General features: G+C 36.7%; 1 protein-coding gene across 1 annotated transcript; it reads right to left on the bottom strand.

Moving 5' to 3' along the window:
- Positions 1-11,048: 11,048 nt before the first annotated feature.
- On the bottom strand, positions 11,049-21,718 carry LOC144967690 (ectonucleotide pyrophosphatase/phosphodiesterase family member 5-like). Its single transcript, XM_078905227.1, has 4 exons — positions 20,309-21,718; positions 17,637-17,831; positions 16,175-16,402; positions 11,049-12,573 (listed from the first exon to the last, which is right to left on the bottom strand). Exons 1-4 carry the CDS (start codon positions 21,186-21,188, stop codon positions 12,320-12,322), a joined length of 1,557 nt encoding a protein of 518 aa, XP_078761353.1. The 5' UTR covers positions 21,189-21,718; the 3' UTR covers positions 11,049-12,319.
- Between the last annotated feature and the right edge of the window lie 312 nt (positions 21,719-22,030).

Here is a 22,030-nt window from a genome sequence, read left to right as displayed (position 1 = left end):
ATTACAATTTAAGTACCCTAGAGAAAGTAAGACAAAAGGGAACTGAGAACAAATAGGGATCAGATGTAGATTCCAAGAGCATACCATCAATATACTTAGTTTGAGATCACCTAAAAGTCTCATCCAGACACAAGCACAAGATCCAACAAAGAGGAATACACTCAAATGCTTACATTATATATTTAAAATAACAAATACAATAATACATAACAGAGAGATGATTTACAAGGAAAAAAGTTCATCTCCCAAAACAATAACTATGCATTTGACTGTTTCCCTCCCAGCCAGGACTCCGGCCAGGGCCAGGACAAAACCAAGTAATCTCATTCCAAGACAAAGACAGAAAGCATGTTGGAAAATAGATATAAGGGGATAGAAGACACGGTAAGTACCCACTGTGGAGGTAGTTTGTTTTGTTTTTAATGGTTTTACGGCGCTTGCAACACATTAAGGTCATATCAGCGCCAGTAAAAAGGAAGAAAATGGGAGAGTAAAAAGTTCTAAAATTACAATTAAAGCACAAAAGAAAAGGTGAGACAAAGGGGAATTGGTTCAAATAGGAAACGGATGTAGATTCCAAGAGCACACTATCAAAGTACTTAGTTTGAGATCACCTAAAAGTCTCATCCAGACACAAGCACAGGTCCCAACCAAGAGGAATACACTCAAATGTTTACAAATCAAATAATATAATATGTAAACTAAGCATAATACAATGCATAATAGAGAGATGATTTACAAGGAAAAAAATATCATCTCCCAAAATTCTAACTATACATTCGACTGTTTCCCTCCTAGCCAAGGAACTCCGGCCAGGGTCCGGACAAAACTAAGTAATATCATTCCAAGACAACGACAGGAAACAATTGGAAAACGGGTAGATGGGGATAGAAGACACAGCATGTACCTCCCCGCCCACTATGGGAGGTCAGGATCCCCACCCAGACTGTGGAGGTAGGGAACCCCACCCAGTCAACAAAGAAGAATACACTCAAATGCTTACATTTTTGTTTGTTTGTTGCTTTAGGTCTCTTCCAACACAATTGAGGTTATATGAGAGACCGCTGAAACAAAAAAACAAGCAATCTAACAAAAAAAGTACAAATGTAAATCAAAATCATAACCTAAAGATATCATAAGCTAAATTATAAATAACCAAGAACAAACAGGCAGAAGATTTACAGAAAAAAAAATATCCCCTGTCAAAAATACAATCACAAACCAAAGAAGCAGGATAGGCTAGTAATAGTAAAGAGAAGAAGAAACGACATCACTATCGGATCGTACACCCATGCGAACATCATAGGTGTATGATTCAAGGGTGATGCTCCCATCCAACCACCCGCCAAATGCTTACATTATACATTCAAAATAACAAATATAACAATGCATAACAGAGAGATGATTTACAATGAAAAAAATATGGAAACTTGAAACCCATGCAAGGGGGTGAACAAAAATGAAAAAATTGAAAATTATGTATACTCCAGTCAAATATTCACAGAAAATGAAAAGACAAAGTTGTAGAAATACCGGTGACTAGATCCCAATAATACTCGTATCAATTTACAAATGGAAAAAGCAAATATAATTGAGGGATAATTGGGCGGGAGTTAAAGGAAGTGGGATTTCCCATAAGTTTTCAAAACTCGTTTTTTTGGGGGGTTTTTTTTTTTGGAAAAATGTCCAAACCAAGTTTCATTTGGCACACAATGTCAGTTTATCATGTTGACCTTTTCAATCTTCAAAAGTTAAAAAAAAAAAGTGTGAATGAAACAGTGGCAGACAAAGCAGAAAGAAAAATTCAAGAACAAAACCGTCCCAAAAAATCCACTGGATTCATAAGTGTTACAGAAATATATTGTTATTATTATTATTAGTATTAATATATAATATATATATATATATATATATATATATATATATATATATATATATATATATATATATATATATATATATATAAATAAATAAATAAATAATAAATTCACTCCCATATTTTTAAGCCGAAACAATCATTTCCATGTCCTTCATTTCATCAGTCGGCATTTTATGCCGACTGATGAAATGAAGACATGGAAACGATGGTTTCGGCTTAAAAATACGGGAGTGAATTTTTTTATTTTTGCATACTCTAACCTAAATTATTGAGCCTTCTCGTACCTACAAGTACCCACCACCACTCATAAATATTAAAAAAAAAATAATTTAAAATTTAAAAAAAACAACAAGAAAACCCCCCAAAAACCCATATATATATATTATTATATATATATATATATATATATATATATATATATATATATATATATATATATATATATATATATATATATATATATATATAGTAGAATTACTTTAAACCGAAATTTTGGGGACCTTCTAAACCATTTCAGTTTAAAGACATTTTGGTTTAAAGAAAGTTCCCGTTTTGCAATGTTTTGCAACTATTTAAGGAATTTGCTCATTTAATCGTATCATGGGTTTCCTGTTAAATGGAGTTGTTGAATAAATGCCGTCTTGGTAACCATTAAATTATTTATTTTTTTTGTTTTATTTGTTTTTTTTTGTGGGTGTGTTTTAAAAATATTTTTGGGGGTTTTCAATTCAAAATTGTTGAAAGAGTTGAGTTCGGGATGCTGTGTATTTTACATATCTCCGTCTTGATCAACTTTTTTTTCATCGACTTCACATAGTATTTTGATTTTAAACTCCAATGTGTAAGCACAGTGCTTTCTTTTACTTTTAGACATCTTTTAGTAAAATGCAAAGCTAAAATAAGATCAAAAGTTCTTGTGCGATAATTGATCATGAATGATGCGCAGCTACTCAGAGGTGAAGTGAAATGGAAATGAAAAGGTGTGTCAATGCTAAGCTGTCTACTACACACCTCTCTTTTGTTGAAAAGCCATTAGGTTCAAAGGCCTAATTACATAGCCCCCCCCCCCCCCCCCTCACATTGAAACAAAGTGGAAATGAAATGGCATGTCAATGGTAAGTTGTCTACCACCCCCCTCCTTATTGTCGTGTTGAAAATCCAGTCAGTTCCAAAGTATCAACACACGAGCGAGAACATCTCGCTTGCGTGATTCTACACCCCAACTCCCCCTCTTTCCTCATTTTTCGCCTACCAGTCACCCGCTGTCTTCCTTTTCCAGTCTGTGCGATTGTGGTGTTGGCCAAGCCCAAGTGCAGTGATTGAAGTGTTTGCCTACCCCCCACACCCTACCCCACCCATCACTCTCATCTTATACTTACGCTCTTTGTTTAATATCGCCGGCATTATTACGTGTGGCCTCCTTCCCGAATTTTTGAAGAAAAATAGAGAGAGAAAAAGGGAAGTTGCTCTCAAGTTGTTTCGGTTTAAAGAAAGTCCTGCTTAGAAGTATTTCGGTTCATCGTAAGAATTAGTACAAAGATAATGAAGAAACTAGTACAATTTATTAAATTCTTTGCGGTTTAAGGTATTTTTCGGTTTAGCTTCTTTTGGTTTAAAGTAATTTTACTGTATATATATATATATATATATATATATATATATATATATTATATATATATATATATATATATATATATATATATATATATATATATTATTTAAAATATTTACCACAATGTTTGGGGCAGTCTACATCGATGTTTCAGGCTTAATTTGCCATCTTCAGGACTGAGTTGTTTTGTTGACTGTTGTTGTTTCTTGAAGTGGTTCCGGTTTGAAGTTAATTAAGAGGAATTTGCGCCGATGGGGACACTTTCCGTAGATCTCATTTTTCATGTTGAGTGTGGCTTCATGAGGTTGTTTGATTATGGTATATTTTTCTTCCAGGCATAAGCTACATTGTTTTGATGTTGGTGTGTATCCTGTTGCTTTAGATAAAATTTTCCATGAAATGTTGTGGTCTATTTTGTTGTCTTTTAATTTCCAAATATGTTCGCTGAGTTTTGTGGATGTTTTTTTGTTAGTGTTTCTAAATGTTGAGGTGTGGAGGTTGTATCTTGTTTTGAAATTATTTTCTGTTAGTCCTACATATTTTTCTTGCTTGTTTGTTTTAGTTTCTGTGACTGTGGCTTGGTAAATTAAACTTGATTCTAAGCATTGTTTGTTTAGCGGGCAATGTTCTTTATTTCTGCAGTTGCATTTTCTAGTGGGTGGGTTTTGCTCTTGTCGGTGGTTTATTAATATTTTTTTGTTGTGGCTTGAAATTATTTGTTCTATGTTGCGCATACACGAGTAACTTATTTTTATGGTATTCCTGTTGATAATTTTATGTAGCTTGTGGTTTTTTGGAAAGTGTGTATCAATTAGTTTCAGGAACTGCTGTCCTATGTTTGTGCTGACGTTTATGTCGAAAGGTGGGTTGAACCAAGTTATGTGTCGTTTTCTTGTTTTATGTTCTTCACTTGTGTGTTGGGGTTTACATGAGAGGGAGGCGTCTGTGTATACAAATGGTGTGTTGTATCCACTTTTTGTGAGTGCTTCTTTGTAGGGGGTGGCTGCGACGTTGAATATCTCTCTGTTTTCCGAAAGTTTGCTCACCCTCAGTGCAATGTTTTTTGGTATGTTTTCAATGACGGGACGGGGGTGGTTGCTGTTTTTATTAATGTAGCTAATGGTGTTGTTTGGTTTTCTGAACGGTTGGAATGAATTGGATTTTATGTCGAATGTGATGTCGAGGAAGTCAACTGTTTTTTTGTTTGCTTCTATCGTGACCACCCCCGTCCCGTCATTGAAAACATACCAAAAAACATTGCACTGAGGGTGAGCAAACTTTCGGAAAACAGAGAGATATTCAACGTCGCAGCCACCCCCTACAAAGAAGCACTCACAAAAAGTGGATACAACACACCATTTGTATACACAGACGCCTCCCTCTCATGTAAACCCCAACACACAAGTGAAGAACATAAAACAAGAAAACGACACATAACTTGGTTCAACCCACCTTTCGACATAAACGTCAGCACAAACATAGGACAGCAGTTCCTGAAACTAATTGATACACACTTTCCAAAAAACCACAAGCTACATAAAATTATCAACAGGAATACCATAAAAATAAGTTACTCGTGTATGCGCAACATAGAACAAATAATTTCAAGCCAACAAAAAAATATTAATAAACCACCGACAAGAGCAAAACCCACCCACTAGAAAATGCAACTGCAGAAATAAAGAACATTGCCCGCTAAACAAACAATGCTTAGAATCAAGTTTAATTTACCAAGCCACAGTCACAGAAACTAAAACAAACAAGCAAGAAAAATATGTAGGACTAACAGAAAATAATTTCAAAACAAGATACAACCTCCACACCTCAACATTTAGAAACACTAACAAAAAAACATCCACAAAACTCAGCGAACATATTTGGAAATTAAAAGACAACAAAATAGACCACAACATTTCATGGAAAATTTTATCTAAAGCAACAGGATACACACCAACATCAAAACAATGTAGCTTATGCCTGGAAGAAAAATATACCATAATCAAACAACCTCATGAAGCCACACTCAACATGAAAAATGAGATCTACGGAAAGTGTCCCCATCGGCGCAAATTCCTCTTAATTAACTTCAAACCGGAACCACTTCAAGAAACAACAACAGTCAACAAAACAACTCAGTCCTGAAGATGGCAAATTAAGCCTGAAACATCGATGTAGACTGCCCCAAACATTGTGGTAAATATTTTAAATAATAATTCGCTCCATTACTACATGTCGAGCACTTTTCGTACCATATTTGTATCAAACACGATTCAATATATATATATATATATATATATATATATATATATATATATATATATATATATATATATATATATATATATATATATATGCCTTGTTTATGACTATGAATTCCATCTTGAAAATGGCAAAACCAAACCACTGGTTTCATTTCTGAACAAGGACAAAAGCAACTCCTATAAAATGACAACTGATAATGAGGGACTCAAGAGACCGAAACCATTAACACCCATCACCTTAAAACAACACACAACAAACAGATTCAGTAAGAGGCGTGTAACACATTTCACAGATTGACATTAACACAAAAATATTTCCTACATTCAGTCTGAGTCAGGAGGAAGACACGTCATTTAGATAATAATAGCACTCAACAAATATAAATCAGTGTCAAGAAAAAAACAATAACAACCCCCCTCCCCTCCCTCGAAATATAGAATAAAGAATTTTACAGGCTGTCGCCATTCCTGAGTCAACCAATAAAACAAATGAAATATGGAATAAAGACGCCATTCCTAAGTAAAAAAAAAACAAATTAAATATGGAATAAAGAATGTTACAGGCTGACACCAGTCCAAAGTCAATAAAACAAATGAAATATGGAATAAAGAATGTTACAGGCTGACACCATTCCTAAGTCAATAAAACAAATGAAATATGGAATAAAGAATGTTACAGGCTGACACCATTCCTAGGTCAATAAAACAAATGAAATATGGAATAAAGAATGTTACAGGCTGACACCATTCCTAAGTCAATAAAACAAATGAAATATGGAATAAAGAATGTTACAGGTGTCACATAATTAGGTTATACTATCATATTATAGTAATCGAGTACATTGGGTGGATTAAAAAGTGGAAATAATAAACGGGTTATTATTTAGATGTTCAAGCAGACAAGACGTGTTTGTTGACTCTGTCATTGATTTAATAATATATAAGCCCACAATATGACATGGTGTCAGAAGTGAACGTTATTCCCAAATGAATTACCATTCATTAGAGGAATATTTATACAGTTAAGTAATTTGTATTAGATAAATACATATTTTTTAATTCAATACTTGTCATACCCGTCCCAGCTTCATACGAGGTTAAATAGGTCACTCAACTATTTTAAGGATGCCTAAGTTTAACCCGCCAAATGAACTTAATTTTCAAAAGCCTGCATGGCAGGATTGGAAAGAGCGTTTTTCTAGATTTCGACTAGCAACGAAATTAAATAAAGATGAGGGGATAGTACAAGTCTCTACCTTGATCTACGCAATGGGACAAGAGGCAGAAAAGATTTTCAAGTCTTTTACGTTTGAAAACGAAGAGGAGAAGGATGACTACGATGTCGCTCTTGCTAAATTTGAGGAATATTTCATCCCAAAGATAAATGTTATTTTTGAAAGAGCTAAATTCCACAAGAGAAATCAACAGGACAACGAATCCATTGAAGAATTTGTTAGGTCGCTGTATGAATTATCAGAACACTGTAACTTCAATGACAGAAACACGCAAATAAGAGACAGATTGGTCATAGGAATTCAAGATAAACATCTATGTGAAAAGCTTCAATTGAAAGAAGACTTAACCCTTGAAAAGGCCATTGAAATTTCGAGAAACCACGAATTAATTAAACAACAAAACTCAGAATGTTTAACCAGAGAAGTTGAGGCTATGAGCCTACGGAAAAAGCACCGGGAAGCACTGCCAATGAACGCGCAAATAGATTGCAGGAGACAAGTAGTATTCAGAAATCAAAATACTCAGAGAAACAATAAAAACAATTTCCCGTCCACAAGAGATAGGGGAGAGCCAATGTTATGCGGACGATGAGGAACAGTTCATTAGGCGAGAGCTTGTCCGGCTTATGGAAAAATTTGTTTGAAGTGTAAAAAGAAAAATCATTTCGCACGAAGATGTAAAAATACAAAGGATATCGGAGCGACATGTATCGATACCGAAATACAAGAGGACAACTTCTTAGGGTCAGTTCGCGACAAGGAGAGAGGTGAACTTGCGTGGAGTGTGAAATTATCAATCAACGGCAAGCTTGTCAACTTCAAAATTGACACGGGGGCAGACGTATCAATTATGCCGAAACACATTTTCAAGACCTTAAACTTGGAAAAGAAACTTCACGAGACTGATAATATATTGCAAAGTCCCGCAGGTAGATTAAATACAATCGGATTCTTTGTGCAGCCTGTCACGTACAAGACCAACCATTATAATCTCAGAATTTCTGTTGTTGACACGGAAGGTCCACATTGCCTCTTGAGTCGCGAGGATTCAGAAAGACAAGTTGGTAACCCGAATAAACGCAATCCAAATTCCTAGAACTGTCTTCGCCGCCACAGGGATAATGAAAACACAACCCGTAAAAAATTGAGTTAAATGATAATGCAGTGCCGCATGTAACAACTGTACCAAGGCGTATACCAATCCCATTATTGGAAAAGGTGAAAAAGGAATTAGAAAGAATGAGTAGCATGGGGAAAATTGAAGAAATTACAGAACCAACGGAATGGTGTGCACCCATTGTTGTTGTTCCAAAACCTGGAAGTGATCAAATTCGACTTTGCGTCGATTTGACTAAGTTAAATAAAGCAGTCAAAAGAGAAAGATTTACACTACCTACTGTAGATGACATTGCTCACAAATTATCAGGAGCAAAGTATTTTAGCCGAATTGATTGCGCCTCCGGATTCTGGCAAATACCCTTAGAGGAAACGAGCGCAAAACTAACAACTTTTATTACACCTTATGGCAGATATTACTTCAAAGTCTTACCATTTGGTATCACCAGCGCAAGTGAGATTTTTCAGAGAAAGATGAAAGAGCTTATAAAAGACTGTGAAGGCTCAGATTGTTTATTGATGACGTCATTATTTTTGGACGCACAGAAGAGGAACATGACAAAAGATTGCATGAAGTTCTTAAAGAAATTGAAAAGTCAGGGCTGAAACTAAATAAAGAAAAATGCGAATTTAAGAGGACAGAAATAAAATTTTTAGGATTTAAAATAAACAAAGACGGCATGACACCTGATGATGAGAAAATCAGGGCAGTACAAGAATTAAGTGATCCAAAGAATGTATCGGAACTTAAAAGTATCCTGGGAATCATCAATTTCCTAGGAAGGCACTTACCGAACTTATCGACAACCTTAAAACCTTTATATGATTTGCTGAAGAAGACTGCCACATGGTACTGGGGACCTCAACAAGTAGAGGCTCTTAACAAAGTCAAGTCGATAATCACGAATGCACCAGTGCTTGCTTTCTATGATCCTCTAAAACCAACTATTGTCACAGCCGATAGTAGCTCATACGGAATGGGAGGAGCGCTACTTCAAAAACATGGAGACGAAATACGACCAGTCGCATACTGCTCTCGAACGCTTACTCCTACAGAAAGAGGATATGCGCAAATAGAAAAGGAAACGTTAGCCGCTGTGTGGGCGTGTGAAAAGTTTTCCAGATTTTTAATAGGCTTGAAGTCATTCACACTTGAGACGGATCACAAACCAATCGTACCACTCATAAATACAAAAGACCTTGACCGGACAGAAGAAGAATGTGAAATGAGCCAACTGAAAGGACTAATCGAACAAGGTTGGCCGAAACATAAAAAATAATGTACCTGTAAGCTTGAAGAAGTACTACGAAGAGAGAGGCAGCATGAGTACACTTCATGGTCTCGTAGTTAAAGATAAGAGCATTGTTATCCCGCAAAGCATGAGAAAGGATGTTCTGAAACAAATACACGAGGGGCACCAAGGAATCAATAAATGCCGTGAACGAGCAAGACAATCAGTGTGGTGGCCCAACATCAACAAGGAAATACTAAGCATGATCGAAAATTGTAAGCAATGTGAAGAAGCAAGACCGACTAACAGGAAGGAGACACTGAAGCCAACACCTCTACCAGAGAGAGCGTTGCAAAAAGCAGCTGCAGATTTATTCTACCACAAGAATAAAACTTTCATTGTCTTAATCGACTATTATTCACGCTACGTTGAAATTGGATACCTGCCAAACCAGAGTTCCTTCACCACAATTCTGAAGCTAAAAAGTTTCTTTGCACGCCACGGAATTCCTGAAATCCTGATCACAGACAATGGACCGCAGTTTAGCAGCAGAGAATTTAAGCAATTTTCGAGAGAATGGCGCTTCAAGCATCAGACTACTTTGCCACATTACCCGCAAGCTAATGGACAAGCAGAACGTGCTGTACAGATAGCAAAGAAAATATTAAGTCAAAAAGACCCTTTCACTGCGTTGCTTGCGTACAGAAAAACAAAACACACGTCGACGCATTTTACTCCATCTATGCTTAGCATGGGAAGAGAATTGAGAACAACAATTCCAGTTTTACCAGACAACCTGCTACCTCAACACATTAGACCGAACATTGTCCAACAAAATGACGAAATCAGCAAATTCGCATACAAGACACAGTTCGACCGAAGGCATGGTGCTAGAGACTTACCACCATTGCAACCACAGGATCGAGTTTTAATCAAACTGGATGACAGGAAAGGATGGACAATGCCAGGTCGTATAATAAAAGTACAACCAACACCAAGATCGTACACAGTGGACACAGGCACGTCCGTTTTAAGAAAAAATCGTCGACACATGATGCCTACAAGGCACAATAGGCCCTTAGCTACTACGTCTGGCAACACAATGGAGTGGGACGACAACAGCTATAATTCCAACCTCGACCCTTCCCCCAGAAATGAGGAAGAGCGTGAAGCCAATTGTCCTGTAACAGACGTTGGCAATAATGCCAATGATGCTATTACACAATCTTCATCCCAACCATACGTCACGCAAAGTGGGAGAAGAATAATTAGACCAGCTCGTGACCGACAGTAACAGCAAATGTGTGTTAATATTAATGTTGTAATAGATAAAACATGGCCTGTAGGTTTGGTTATCAAACCGATCTGATTAGCAGATTAATTAAGTTGTCTGACTAGCAGACTTAGGGACTCAAGAAAACTGAACAATCTTCATAAATACGAACATTCGGCATTTGATGGACTGTTTTGAATTGGCATTAAATGATAATCATATACTAGGAATAATATGTGAATGTGTGTGATAGGTAGGCTGAATTCATTTGGATTAAATTACAAGATCAAGACCCAAGATATTATATTTTTAACTTGAAAGGGGAGATGTCACATAATTAGGTTATACTATCATATTATAGTAATCGAGTACATTGGGTGGATTAAAAAGTGGAAATAATAAACGGGTTATTATTTAGGTGTTCAAGCAGACAAGACGTGTTTGTTGACTCTGTCATTGATTTAATAATATATAAGCCCACAATATGACAACAGGCTGACACCATTCCTAAGTCAATAAAACAAATGAAATATGGAATAAAGAATGTTACAGGCTGACATCATTCCTAAGTCAATAAAACAAATGAAATATGGAATAAAAAATGTTACAGGCTGACACCATTCCTAAGTCAATAAAACAAATGAAATATGGAATAAAGAATGTTACGGGCTGACACCATTCCTAAGTCAATAAAACAAATGAAATATGGAATAAAGAATGTTACAGGCTGACACCATTCCTAAGTCAATAAAACAAATGAAATATGGAATAAAGAATGTTACAGGCTGACACCATTCCTAAGTCAATAAAACAAATGAAATATGGAATAAAAAATGTTACAGGCTGACATCATTCCTGAGACCAAAATTATTTTTTTTTAAATAAAAAAAAAGGTGGGGGGGGGGGGGGGGGGGAGATGATAATGTGATAAGTTATGTCCTGCTATCCATTTAGAAGCTGTTATATTATGCATGTGTTCACTCCTGTTATTGTCCAGAGATGAAGGCAAATTGTATTTACTGTGACTGGACGACACAGGATTTGTGGGAGAAGAGGTGGTTGAAGCAAACGATTCGCATGAAATGGAATGTTGATGGGAATGGGGGGGATAGGTTGATGGGGATGGGGATGGGATGTGTTAGCAGACTTGCCAGCCAACTATTTCAAGGGATAAGTTTCTCTTTTTAATTAGTCCATCAGAGCCATTCGGAGAAACAATCTCAACTGCATCAGGGATCGATCTCGGTCCCTTTGCATGTGAAGCAAGTGCTCTATCAACTGAGCTATCGGGACCCCCACTTCAAGGAATAAGCTTCGATAATATTTTTAAAAAAAAATTAATTCTGGGGTTTAAAAAAAGATGTAATAATAATGGTGGACGTTGTGGAGATGCCAATAGTGATGATGATGATGATGATGATGATGATGATGGTAATGATGATGATGAAACTAATTATGTTGGTGTTGGTGGTGATGATATTTTTTTTTTTCTGGAATAATAAAATACTATCAAAAATCGAGAAAAATAGCTGGAAATTCGGACAATTCGAATTGAGATGAGATATCAGAAATTCCCTGATGAAATTGGACGAGCTGGCAGATCTGGGATAGAAACAAGAGAGAAGAGATTGAAGAAATCAATTTGTTACATATCAAACGAAGCAAAAAATTGGCACCAGCGATCTATATGGAGATATAAGAAAAGAGACATTCAAGGTGTGCTGCCTTTGTTCATTAACAAACTATTATTATCTCCAAAATCATCATCATCATCATCGTCATCATCACCATCAGAGAGGAGTTTGATAACAGCATTCCCCTTGGCAGGTACAGAGTATTGAATTCCTCCTTGGACTCCCACTTGTCGATTCTGGAACATCTTGCGTTTCAAGTATCGATGCTGTCGACACGTGGCGACGATGAAAATTCCACCGATACTGCCGATGAAAATTAGCAAGAAAATATCTGAGGAGAGAAGGAAAGGAATTGTCCATGAAATGTTCAGTTGTTTTGAAAAAAATTTGGAATATGGTTGAAAGTAGGTTGAAGACTGTTTATGTTTAGGAATGTTAAAGCTCTTGCGATGTTCTAAGTTTATTAAATTAAGAAATTAAGGAGCAGGCACCGGTGTAAGATAAAGAACTGAACAAGTGTGTATGAAAGGTGCCAGACAAAGCAAGAAAGAAAAATAAAAGAAAAAAAACCCATCCCAAACATCGGTCGACCTCGACTGGGGCTCGAACCTCAGACCTTCTGATTACCGGTCAGATGTGCTACCTATATGTAGACTATATGTAGACGGACTCCAACATTGTGGTAAATATATATATATATATATATTGAATCGTGTTGGATACAAATATGGTAAGAATGGCAAGAACAGAAACATTTGTCAAGAATCTACGATGGAGAACATTCTTTTTCCTGAACCCACATTTAGAACCCACCCACAAGAAAACGTACGGCTTCAACTCTACAAATTCACCCCCTTCAATACCCGAATTTAAAAAAAATTAGAAGACGGACTTTCAGATTTCATTCAAAATGTACAGTTCAAAAACAAAAATAACAACTTCCAAAACTAACTGACTAACAATGTGAAAAAAATAAACAAAGAAAAACAACTTCTGATACCAGCCGACAAATCCAACAACTATTATAAAATGACACCTGAGGAATATGATAAAATGACACACAAACAAATCAACAAGGACTATAAAAAATACAGAACACACAGAACCGAAGTGTACACAAAAGAAGATAAGAATATAGCGAACAGACTTGACCTTAGCGATCGAATCGATACAGCACCAAGAAGAGAAGCGTTCATCATATTAAAAGATCACAAGCCTGACTTCAAAAATAATCCAAAATGTAGACTAATAAATCCATATAAAACTGAAATTGGAAAAATCAGCAAAAAGATATTAGAAAAAAACAAAAAACGTCAAAGGAGCAACTAAATTCAACCAGTGGAAAAACACCGATGAAGTCATTCAAGGGTTTAAAAATATCCAAAATAAAGAAAATTGCACCTTCATCTCTTTCAACATTTGCGATTTTTACCCCTCCATCACCCCAGACTTACTAAACAAAGCATTGGAATTTGTAGCAACATACACCAACACCACAGAAGAGGAAAAACACATCATCAAACACACCAAGCACAGTACACTATACTATGACAACACGCCGTGGACAAAGCGACATAATAATAATAATAATACATCTTTATTGTCCATAAATATGGCAATTTGTCATTTAGTTACACTTGTTATAACGTTATATGATAACTATAACATTGAACAGATATTTCACTCCTACTTATTTTTTTTCTCTCTCTCTCTCTCTCTCTCTCTCTCTCTCTCTCTCTCTCTCTCTCTCTCTCTCTCTCTCTCTCTCTTCCTCTATTTCTTTCACGCGTGCGATATACACAACATAAACATATTTATTTCATTTTCAATTCGTTACATTTGTGGCAATTCGACACCAAATATTATCATCATTATCAATTGGTCAATTAATTTAACATTAAATAAATTAATCAGTCAATCAATCAACACATCAATCCTTGGTTTTGCTGTACCATATGAAATATTCAACATTTTTATTGCTGATGGAACGAACGTTGATTTATACTTGTTAGTTCTACATTTAATCTGACAAAACCTTCTCCTAGATGGTAAAAGACTAAATTCATGGTATAAAATATGTTTTTTATTGTTGGTAATTGAGAATGCTTTCCTTTCTATTGCTTTTCCATGAATTCTTTCTACTCCATCAAGAGGATGGTTTATTATTTTTGATGCCTCTTTGATTGATTTTGAAATATGGTGCAGCCAAACGCAATTACACTTTTAATCAATGAGTCATAAACTCTTAACATAGTTTTCTTCCCTACTTGAAATGTTCTCAATTTCCTTAGGATGTATAATCTTTGGGCAACTTTCTTAGATATTATATTAATATGTTGAGAGAAATTGAGGGAACTCCTAAATATTTAAAATATTCAACTATCTCGACATCATCTCAACCGATCGTCCCACGCTTTAAGTCGTTTTTATTTTTTACACCAAACACATAATGATTTTGACATAACAATGGGTTCGTTCGACAGTGCTAAAACATGCAAACTGTTCGGACTCTACATCGTGTCACAACTGCAACATACACACACACATACATCGGCCTCTATAGAGATGACGGACTCTCTATAACCAACAAACGACCAAGAGCGAACGAAAACATCAAAAAACAAATCTGCAAAATATTCCAAAACGACAATTTGAAAATCACGATAGAAGCAAACAAAAAAACAGTTGACTTCCTCGACATCACATTCGACATAAAATCCAATTCATTCCAACCGTTCAGAAAATCAAACAACACCATTAGCTACATTAATAAAAACAGCAACTACCCCCGTTCCGTCATTAAAAACATACCAAAAAACATAGCACTGAGGGTGAGCAAACTTTTGGAAAACAGAGAGATATTCAACGTCGCAGCCAACCCCTACAAAGAAGCACTCACAAAAAGCGGATACAACACACCATTTGAATACACAGACGCCCCCCTCTCATGTAAACCTCAACGCACAAGTGAAGAACGCAAAACAAGAAAACGACATATTACTTGGTTCAACCCACCTTTCGACAAAAACGTCAGCACAAACATTGGACAGCAGTTCCTGACGTTAATTGATACACACTTTCCAAAAAACCACAAGCTACATAAAATTATCAACAGGAATACCATAAAAATAAGCTACTCGTGTATGCGCAACATAGAACAAATAATTTCATGCCACAACAAAAAAAAATAATAATAAACCAATGACAAGAGCAAAACCCACCCACCAGAAAATGCAACTGCAGAAATAAGGAACATTGCCCGCTAAACAAACAATGTTTAGAATCAAGTTTAATCTACCAAGCCACAGTCACCGAAACTAAAACAAACAAGCACGAAAAATATGTAGGACTAACGGAAAATAATTTCAAAACAAGATACAACCTCCACACCTCAACATTTAGAAACACTAACAAAAAAACATCCACAAAACTCAGCGAACATATTTGGAAATTAAAAGACAACAAACTAGACCACAACATTTCATGGAAAATTATATCGAAAGCAACAGAATACACACCAACATCAAAACAATGTAGCTTATGCCTGGAAGAGAAATATACTATAATCAAACACCCTCATGAAGCCACACTCAAAACGAAAAATGAGATGCACAATACTTGTCCACATCGCCGGAAGTACTTACTAATCAACTACAAACCTACGGAACCACTTCAACAAGCAACAACACACAACAAACCAAACTAATGTAACACACAGTCCTGATGATGGCTGAAAAGGCCTGAAACATCGATGTAGACTGACTCCAACATTGTGGTAAATATTAAAATTATATATATATATATATATATATATATATATATATATATAGACAAAGCCTCCCTGCCCGCTACGAAAGGTCAAGAGAAAGAGTTAAAGTTGATTGTTCTGCATAAAAGAAAGTGAAAGCAAAGAGTTTTTGATACATCCTTACAAGTGGCAAAAGTCCAGTTGGTTGTTTCATGGCTGGAAAGACCCTGGGACACAATGAACATGCTGCCATTATTGGGGGCAGGGTCAAGGTCAAGCAGGTGACACATCAGAGGGTAAACATCCACGTTGTCGAAGGTCTTGACAGAGTAGTCTTTCTTGAATGATGGACCCATGGCCAGGAAGATCGGATGCATCTCTTGAAACTCATTGTCGTATCCATGGTTACCAGCTATGGGATGTATAAACATTATGACAGGATGACTTGAGGCAGAAGGCATTTGGAAAATATGGACTCCAAGATATGACCGGAAATTAATTTTTCTACTATTGAATGCTGCACATAAGAACGATCCTGATTAAGAAAAAATGTAGCCATTCATTGCATAGAAGAAAAAGGATCAATCTGTTGGATTATCACAAGTCTGGCAGCACAATGTCAATATTAAATTGGGATTTAAGATCTTAATAATTCATGCAAAAAGTTGATTGTTGAATTTAGTGGAATTTAGTAATGTATTTATGTCTTTATTGTTTTTTGTTGTTGGCTGAAGAAGGGTTTTGAGCCTGAAACGTTCCATGTTGTGGTATTTTGTTCTTTTTATGAAGCTGTTATATTCATTTTTGTTTATTACTTTTTACAGTCCACAGCTTCTAGCAGTCTAGTATCACTTTGACTCAAATGATAACAATAAACATGTAATTACATAACAGTGTGGCTCAGCGGTAAGGTCTTTGCTTCGTACCGGAAAGGTACCGAGTTCGATTACCCGCTGCGCTGTGTGGACTTGAGCAAGTCACATCGCCCTAGCTCAGTTTGCGGTGATGCACTGGTGCTAATGCCTGGGTTATTCTGGTCTTCCCTCGGAATAGACCCTCAAGACAAATTTACCCTATGGGATGAATAAAGGGGTAATTTGATTTTTTATTCATTTATTTATAACATGTCTCCAACAGAAAAAGACCTAAAGCAGGGCACAGGAAAATCCAAATGTACCATGACTTCACAAATGTTGTAAAAGTAAAATAATGGAAAAATTTGAAACCCCTTCAAGTTAGTACAAATTTACATGGAATCCGTTCTGAGTAAACTGCATTTCAAAATTGTTCTTAATAACCTAATCAGGGACAAAGTGATGGGTATTTCAGTACACCGCATTTTCTACATGTTCTATTTTTACTTCTTTTTCATATCTCGAAAAAATGGACGTTGCATCCTTGTGCAACATGTCAACTTGAACCAGTAACTGTCGTACTTTGGAAAAACACATATTTGAAAATTTGGGCAGAAAACTGGTCCTTCAAATATCAATCGATTTAAATGACCCTCATCTTGGTAAAAACTTGCAAACCTGAGACCTCGTGGGGTCCTGGTGGTCGTTTTATGAACAGAGTTATCAGGATCCCCCCCCCCCCCCAAAAAAAAAAAAAAAAAAAATTGTGTCAACAGTCAATAAACAACTTACCTGAAGTAAACCTCTCAATAGGTTTATTGACAAGAAATGAGTAATGCAAGTCCGCTAGAGCCATGATTGGGGCTACCCTGATGTTGTGTTTGTAGTGGAATCGTTCAGGGATGTCCTTCTTCTTCCACACCACGAAATGACTGTCTGGTTTCATGGATGCCTCTTTCAATTTGCTGTAAATACGCTCCTCCATTCCTGAGTTACGAAATAGATTTGGTATAGTTTCATCATCATAATAGCAATAATAATAATCATACTAATAATAATAAAGCAGTTAATATAAAACTAGAGCATTTACATAGCGCAATTTCCACTAAACAAGCTCAAAGCGCTTTACAAGTTGTCCCTGACCAACAGCAACACAAATAGAACAAGTCATGATGTGAGTTAGGCGATATTACATTCTTTTTTTTACAGAGACACCGCTGTTTATGGCCAGGTATTTATTTTACACCCGAGTACAGAGAGAAAATGTGAGTAAAAAACCTTTCCAAGGACTCAACTATGCGCTGAGTGAGGCTCAAATTCAGGACCTTCCGATCTGTCAAACCATCAGACCACATAGCCACATGACTTTCAATAAAGTGAAACATGTTATTAAATTTCTTTTCAACATAGCCAATCCTAACACAGTGTATGTAACAATAATTTTACATCAGAGTTTGATTATAAAATATAAAAGTTTCTCCCAAGGACTTAATATACTTTGTGCCACACACACACACGAACTTACATCTTTGAGCTACAAGTCGATAGATGAGAGTCAAACCACTAGCCCACAAAGCCAGATAAATACCCTTAAGGAAAAGGCTATTCGGACCCGAGTCTGAATTGCTTCCCGTGGCAATTCGGACTCGAGTCTGAATTGCTTCCCGTGGCAATTCGGACCCCGAGTCTGAATTGCCTCCCATGGCAATTCGGACCCCAAGTGTGAAGTGCCTCCTGTGACAATTCGGTCTTCGTAAAGACACACACACACACTCATGATTATCTCTAAGTAATTAAAAACAGAATAATGACACACACACACACACACACTCCCCCCCCTCCCCCAACAACCATTTCCACAACCTAAGAACCGGCGGCTTTTTCTCTTTGATCTCGTATCACCATGTTCTCCCCTGTGTCCAGCGCCTCGGTCGTTTGTTTGTTTGTTTTTTTTTTTGTTTTTTTTTTCTAAGGGTTTTACGGCGCTTGCAACACATTTAGGTTATATCAGCGCCAGTAAAAAGGAAGAAAATGGGATAGTAAAAAGTTCTAGAATTACAATTAAAGCACCCAAGAAAAAGTAAGACAAAGGGGAACTGAGAACAAATAGGGATCAGATGTAGATTCCAAGAGCATACCACCAATGTACTTAGTTTGAAATCACCTACAAGTCTCATCCAGACACAAGCACAAAATCTAACAAAGAGGAACACACTCAAATGCTTACATTATACATTCAAAATAAAAATAATAATACATAACAGAGAGATGATTTACAAGGGAAAAAAAATATCATCTCCCAAAACAATAACTATGCATTTGACTCCCTCCCAGCCAGGATTCCGGCCAGTGCCAGGACAAAACCAAGTAATCTCATTCCGAGACAAAGACAGAATTAGAAAGCATGTTGGAAAACAGATATAAAGGGATAGAAGACACAGTATGTACCTCCCTGCCCGCTATGGGAGGTCAGGATCCCCACCCAGTCGGTCGTGTGTGGGTTGTGGAGATGTTAATGGTTACCTCCATCGTCTACTTGAGAAGTCGTTGGTTACTCCCCAATCCCATTACCAGTTGATCATTAATTTTCTCTCCGTATTCAACCAGTGCTTATTTTATTAATAGGCACCTAGTCCAGCATTATCTAATAATATTAGTATTAGACGGTACTCTGCACCTACCCCAGTGGCGGGGTTCTATTGTATGGTTTGCCACCAAGAATCGCCTCTATTTTTATATTTAGAAATAAAACAGCATTTTTTAATTTAAAAGAATTAAGATACTGCCTTTTGTCAAAGCCCGACCCATACTGCCTTTTAAATAAAACACTCAAAGCCCAAAGTCATATTATTTTCCTTCCCCCCCCCCCACTTTTTCGCGGCCGCAAATGGCAAAATATATAATGTAGATATGTCATGCATGTATCTTTTGCAACATGCTCATGGCAAATCAAATAAATCTTCTAACACAAAGACACTCTTTTATCTATGCGAGGGCAAATTGATTGTTAACGTTAACAATAACGACTACAATTACAATTGTAATCTCCCAAAGACCACGAATATTTAGATTGTTTTTGTTTTTTTAGTCGCTTGCAACACATTTAGGTCATATCAGCGCCAGTAAAAAGGGAGAAATTGGATAGTAAAAAGTTCTAGAATTACAATTAAAAAGTACCCAAGAAAAAGTAAGACAAAGGGGAATCACCGCTTTTGAAGGTTAGTCATCTTCGGGAGTTCTAAAACGTGACTTGCTCGCTCACTCGCCCTCCTACCGACTGACAACTTACAACTGAGAACGAGCACCTTCCCCCCCACCCTACCACGCTTCACTTTCGACCCATCGTCCATTTCCGACACTTCCTGTGATTGCGCAGGCGCATTGTGGCAAGAGTCCTAATTGCCACAAGAAGCAATTCAGACTCGGGTCCGAATTGCCACTTCGTACCCTTAATGCATGCATACCTTGTTTAGGAAAAATTGACAAGGCTGGACTTATAGTTGGGGTCATAGCAACCCAGTCATGGGGTATGATGTCATCAAAATATATCAGCTGGCTTCGGGAAATGGACGTCATGCCGTGGTCGCTGGTTATGATGATGTTCATGTCATCAAGAAGGTTTTTTTGCTTTAAAACGGATAAAATGTGACCTACAATGTCGTCAGCTTTTTTTATATACTCTGTTACTTTCTCTGAGTCTGGACCGTTTTTATGAGCAATGAGGTCGGGGTCATCAAAGTAAATCATTCCTAGATTGATTGGGTTGTCTTGGGTGAACCATCCCAGCACGGCATCTGCACGCTCTATTTCACTGACACCCGAGTCATATGGCATGTGAATGGTGGGTCTGGCCCATTTGATAGAGTATCGAGCTCCAGGCCACATGACTATCCCACTTCTGTGGTGACTATTTTGGCGTTGATTGGTCACCCAAATGGGTTCCCCTCCAGCATCAAAGAATCTTCTATCGTTTGGGAATGTGTGTTTATCGCCATGGGGACTGAAAGGAATATAAATCTCCTTAATCACGGGGTCGTACATCTTATTTGAGATTACACCATGGCTCTCAGGATATAGACCGGTTGCGAGAGTCCAAAAATTAGGATTGGTTTGCGTTATGAAAACATTCTTAATTCCTTCCCTGGCGTGAACGCCCTGGTTGATAATCTTATCAAAATTTGGTGTGTCTGTTTTCTTCAGGTAATCCCATCTAAATCCATCAAATGCAATCACTAACAGTGGATGTGATTTCTTTGCCGAGTGTCCTTTGACTTTGCTGCATGGTGTAAAATAACAAACCAAGTACAACAGAAGCAACTGAAGAGATAATTGCGATTTAGCCATATCTTTAATATACAGAGCAAAGGAATTGTTCCAAAGAAATAGGTGGAAAATACACAATTTTTATATTTATTATGACAACAGAGAGTGCAAGTGCAAGTGCTCTCTATCACTATCTCAACGAACTCACTCTTACGCTTTGACGTTGACGCCAATAAGCCCCAAGTCCCAGTCCTTCGGTCAAATACTTATATAAATAATTTCATTTTATGGCAAATGATAGAGCTCTTTGTGATCAAAACCCCTCTCTCATTATGGAATAAACAGAGAAAATCCTAAGAATTGTAACTTGAAAGTTGAAGTGTTGTTTTGTTCTTGACACTGACACACCTACTAAACTAAAGATTTGCCTTTTGCATGCAATCTTTTCACAAAAATCACATGACCTTAATTCAGTGGAAAAATACAGTCTTCTTTGAAACGAAAAAACAATGTCCAACGGTTTTAAAATTAAAACAGTATGTAGGTCAATGCCGGGGACAAAGTGTAACACAGCAAGTGACAAGTGACAAGTAACAACAGAAAATAACAACAAATACAGGCGAGTTGCAGGGTTGCCAGATTATTTTTCAACAAAATGCCAGGGGAAGACTCAAAAAATGCCAAAACATTCAAAAAAATGCCAAAGTCTGTTGACTCCCACCCCCACTAAGAAAACTATTCACTTTTGATAGACAATTTACTATCATATCCTGGTGGCTTGCGTGTTTTATCTTCTTTTTTTTTCTTTTTTTCTTTTTTGAATTATACTAAATTTCCTGTTGGGGTAATTTTTTACTTACTGACTACTAAGTGGAGTGCTAAACCACTACACCACGGTTGGATTTTAAGAATGAAAAGAAATA

This window comes from Berghia stephanieae, chromosome 3 (genome assembly GCF_034508935.2).
Source record: "Berghia stephanieae isolate SIO BIC M18660-M18661 chromosome 3, UCSD_Bste_1.3, whole genome shotgun sequence".
NCBI lineage: Eukaryota > Metazoa > Mollusca > Gastropoda > Nudibranchia > Aeolidiidae > Berghia > Berghia stephanieae.
Note: the sequence above shows the minus strand (reverse complement) of the source record. Positions and strands in the feature narration are given on the sequence as shown.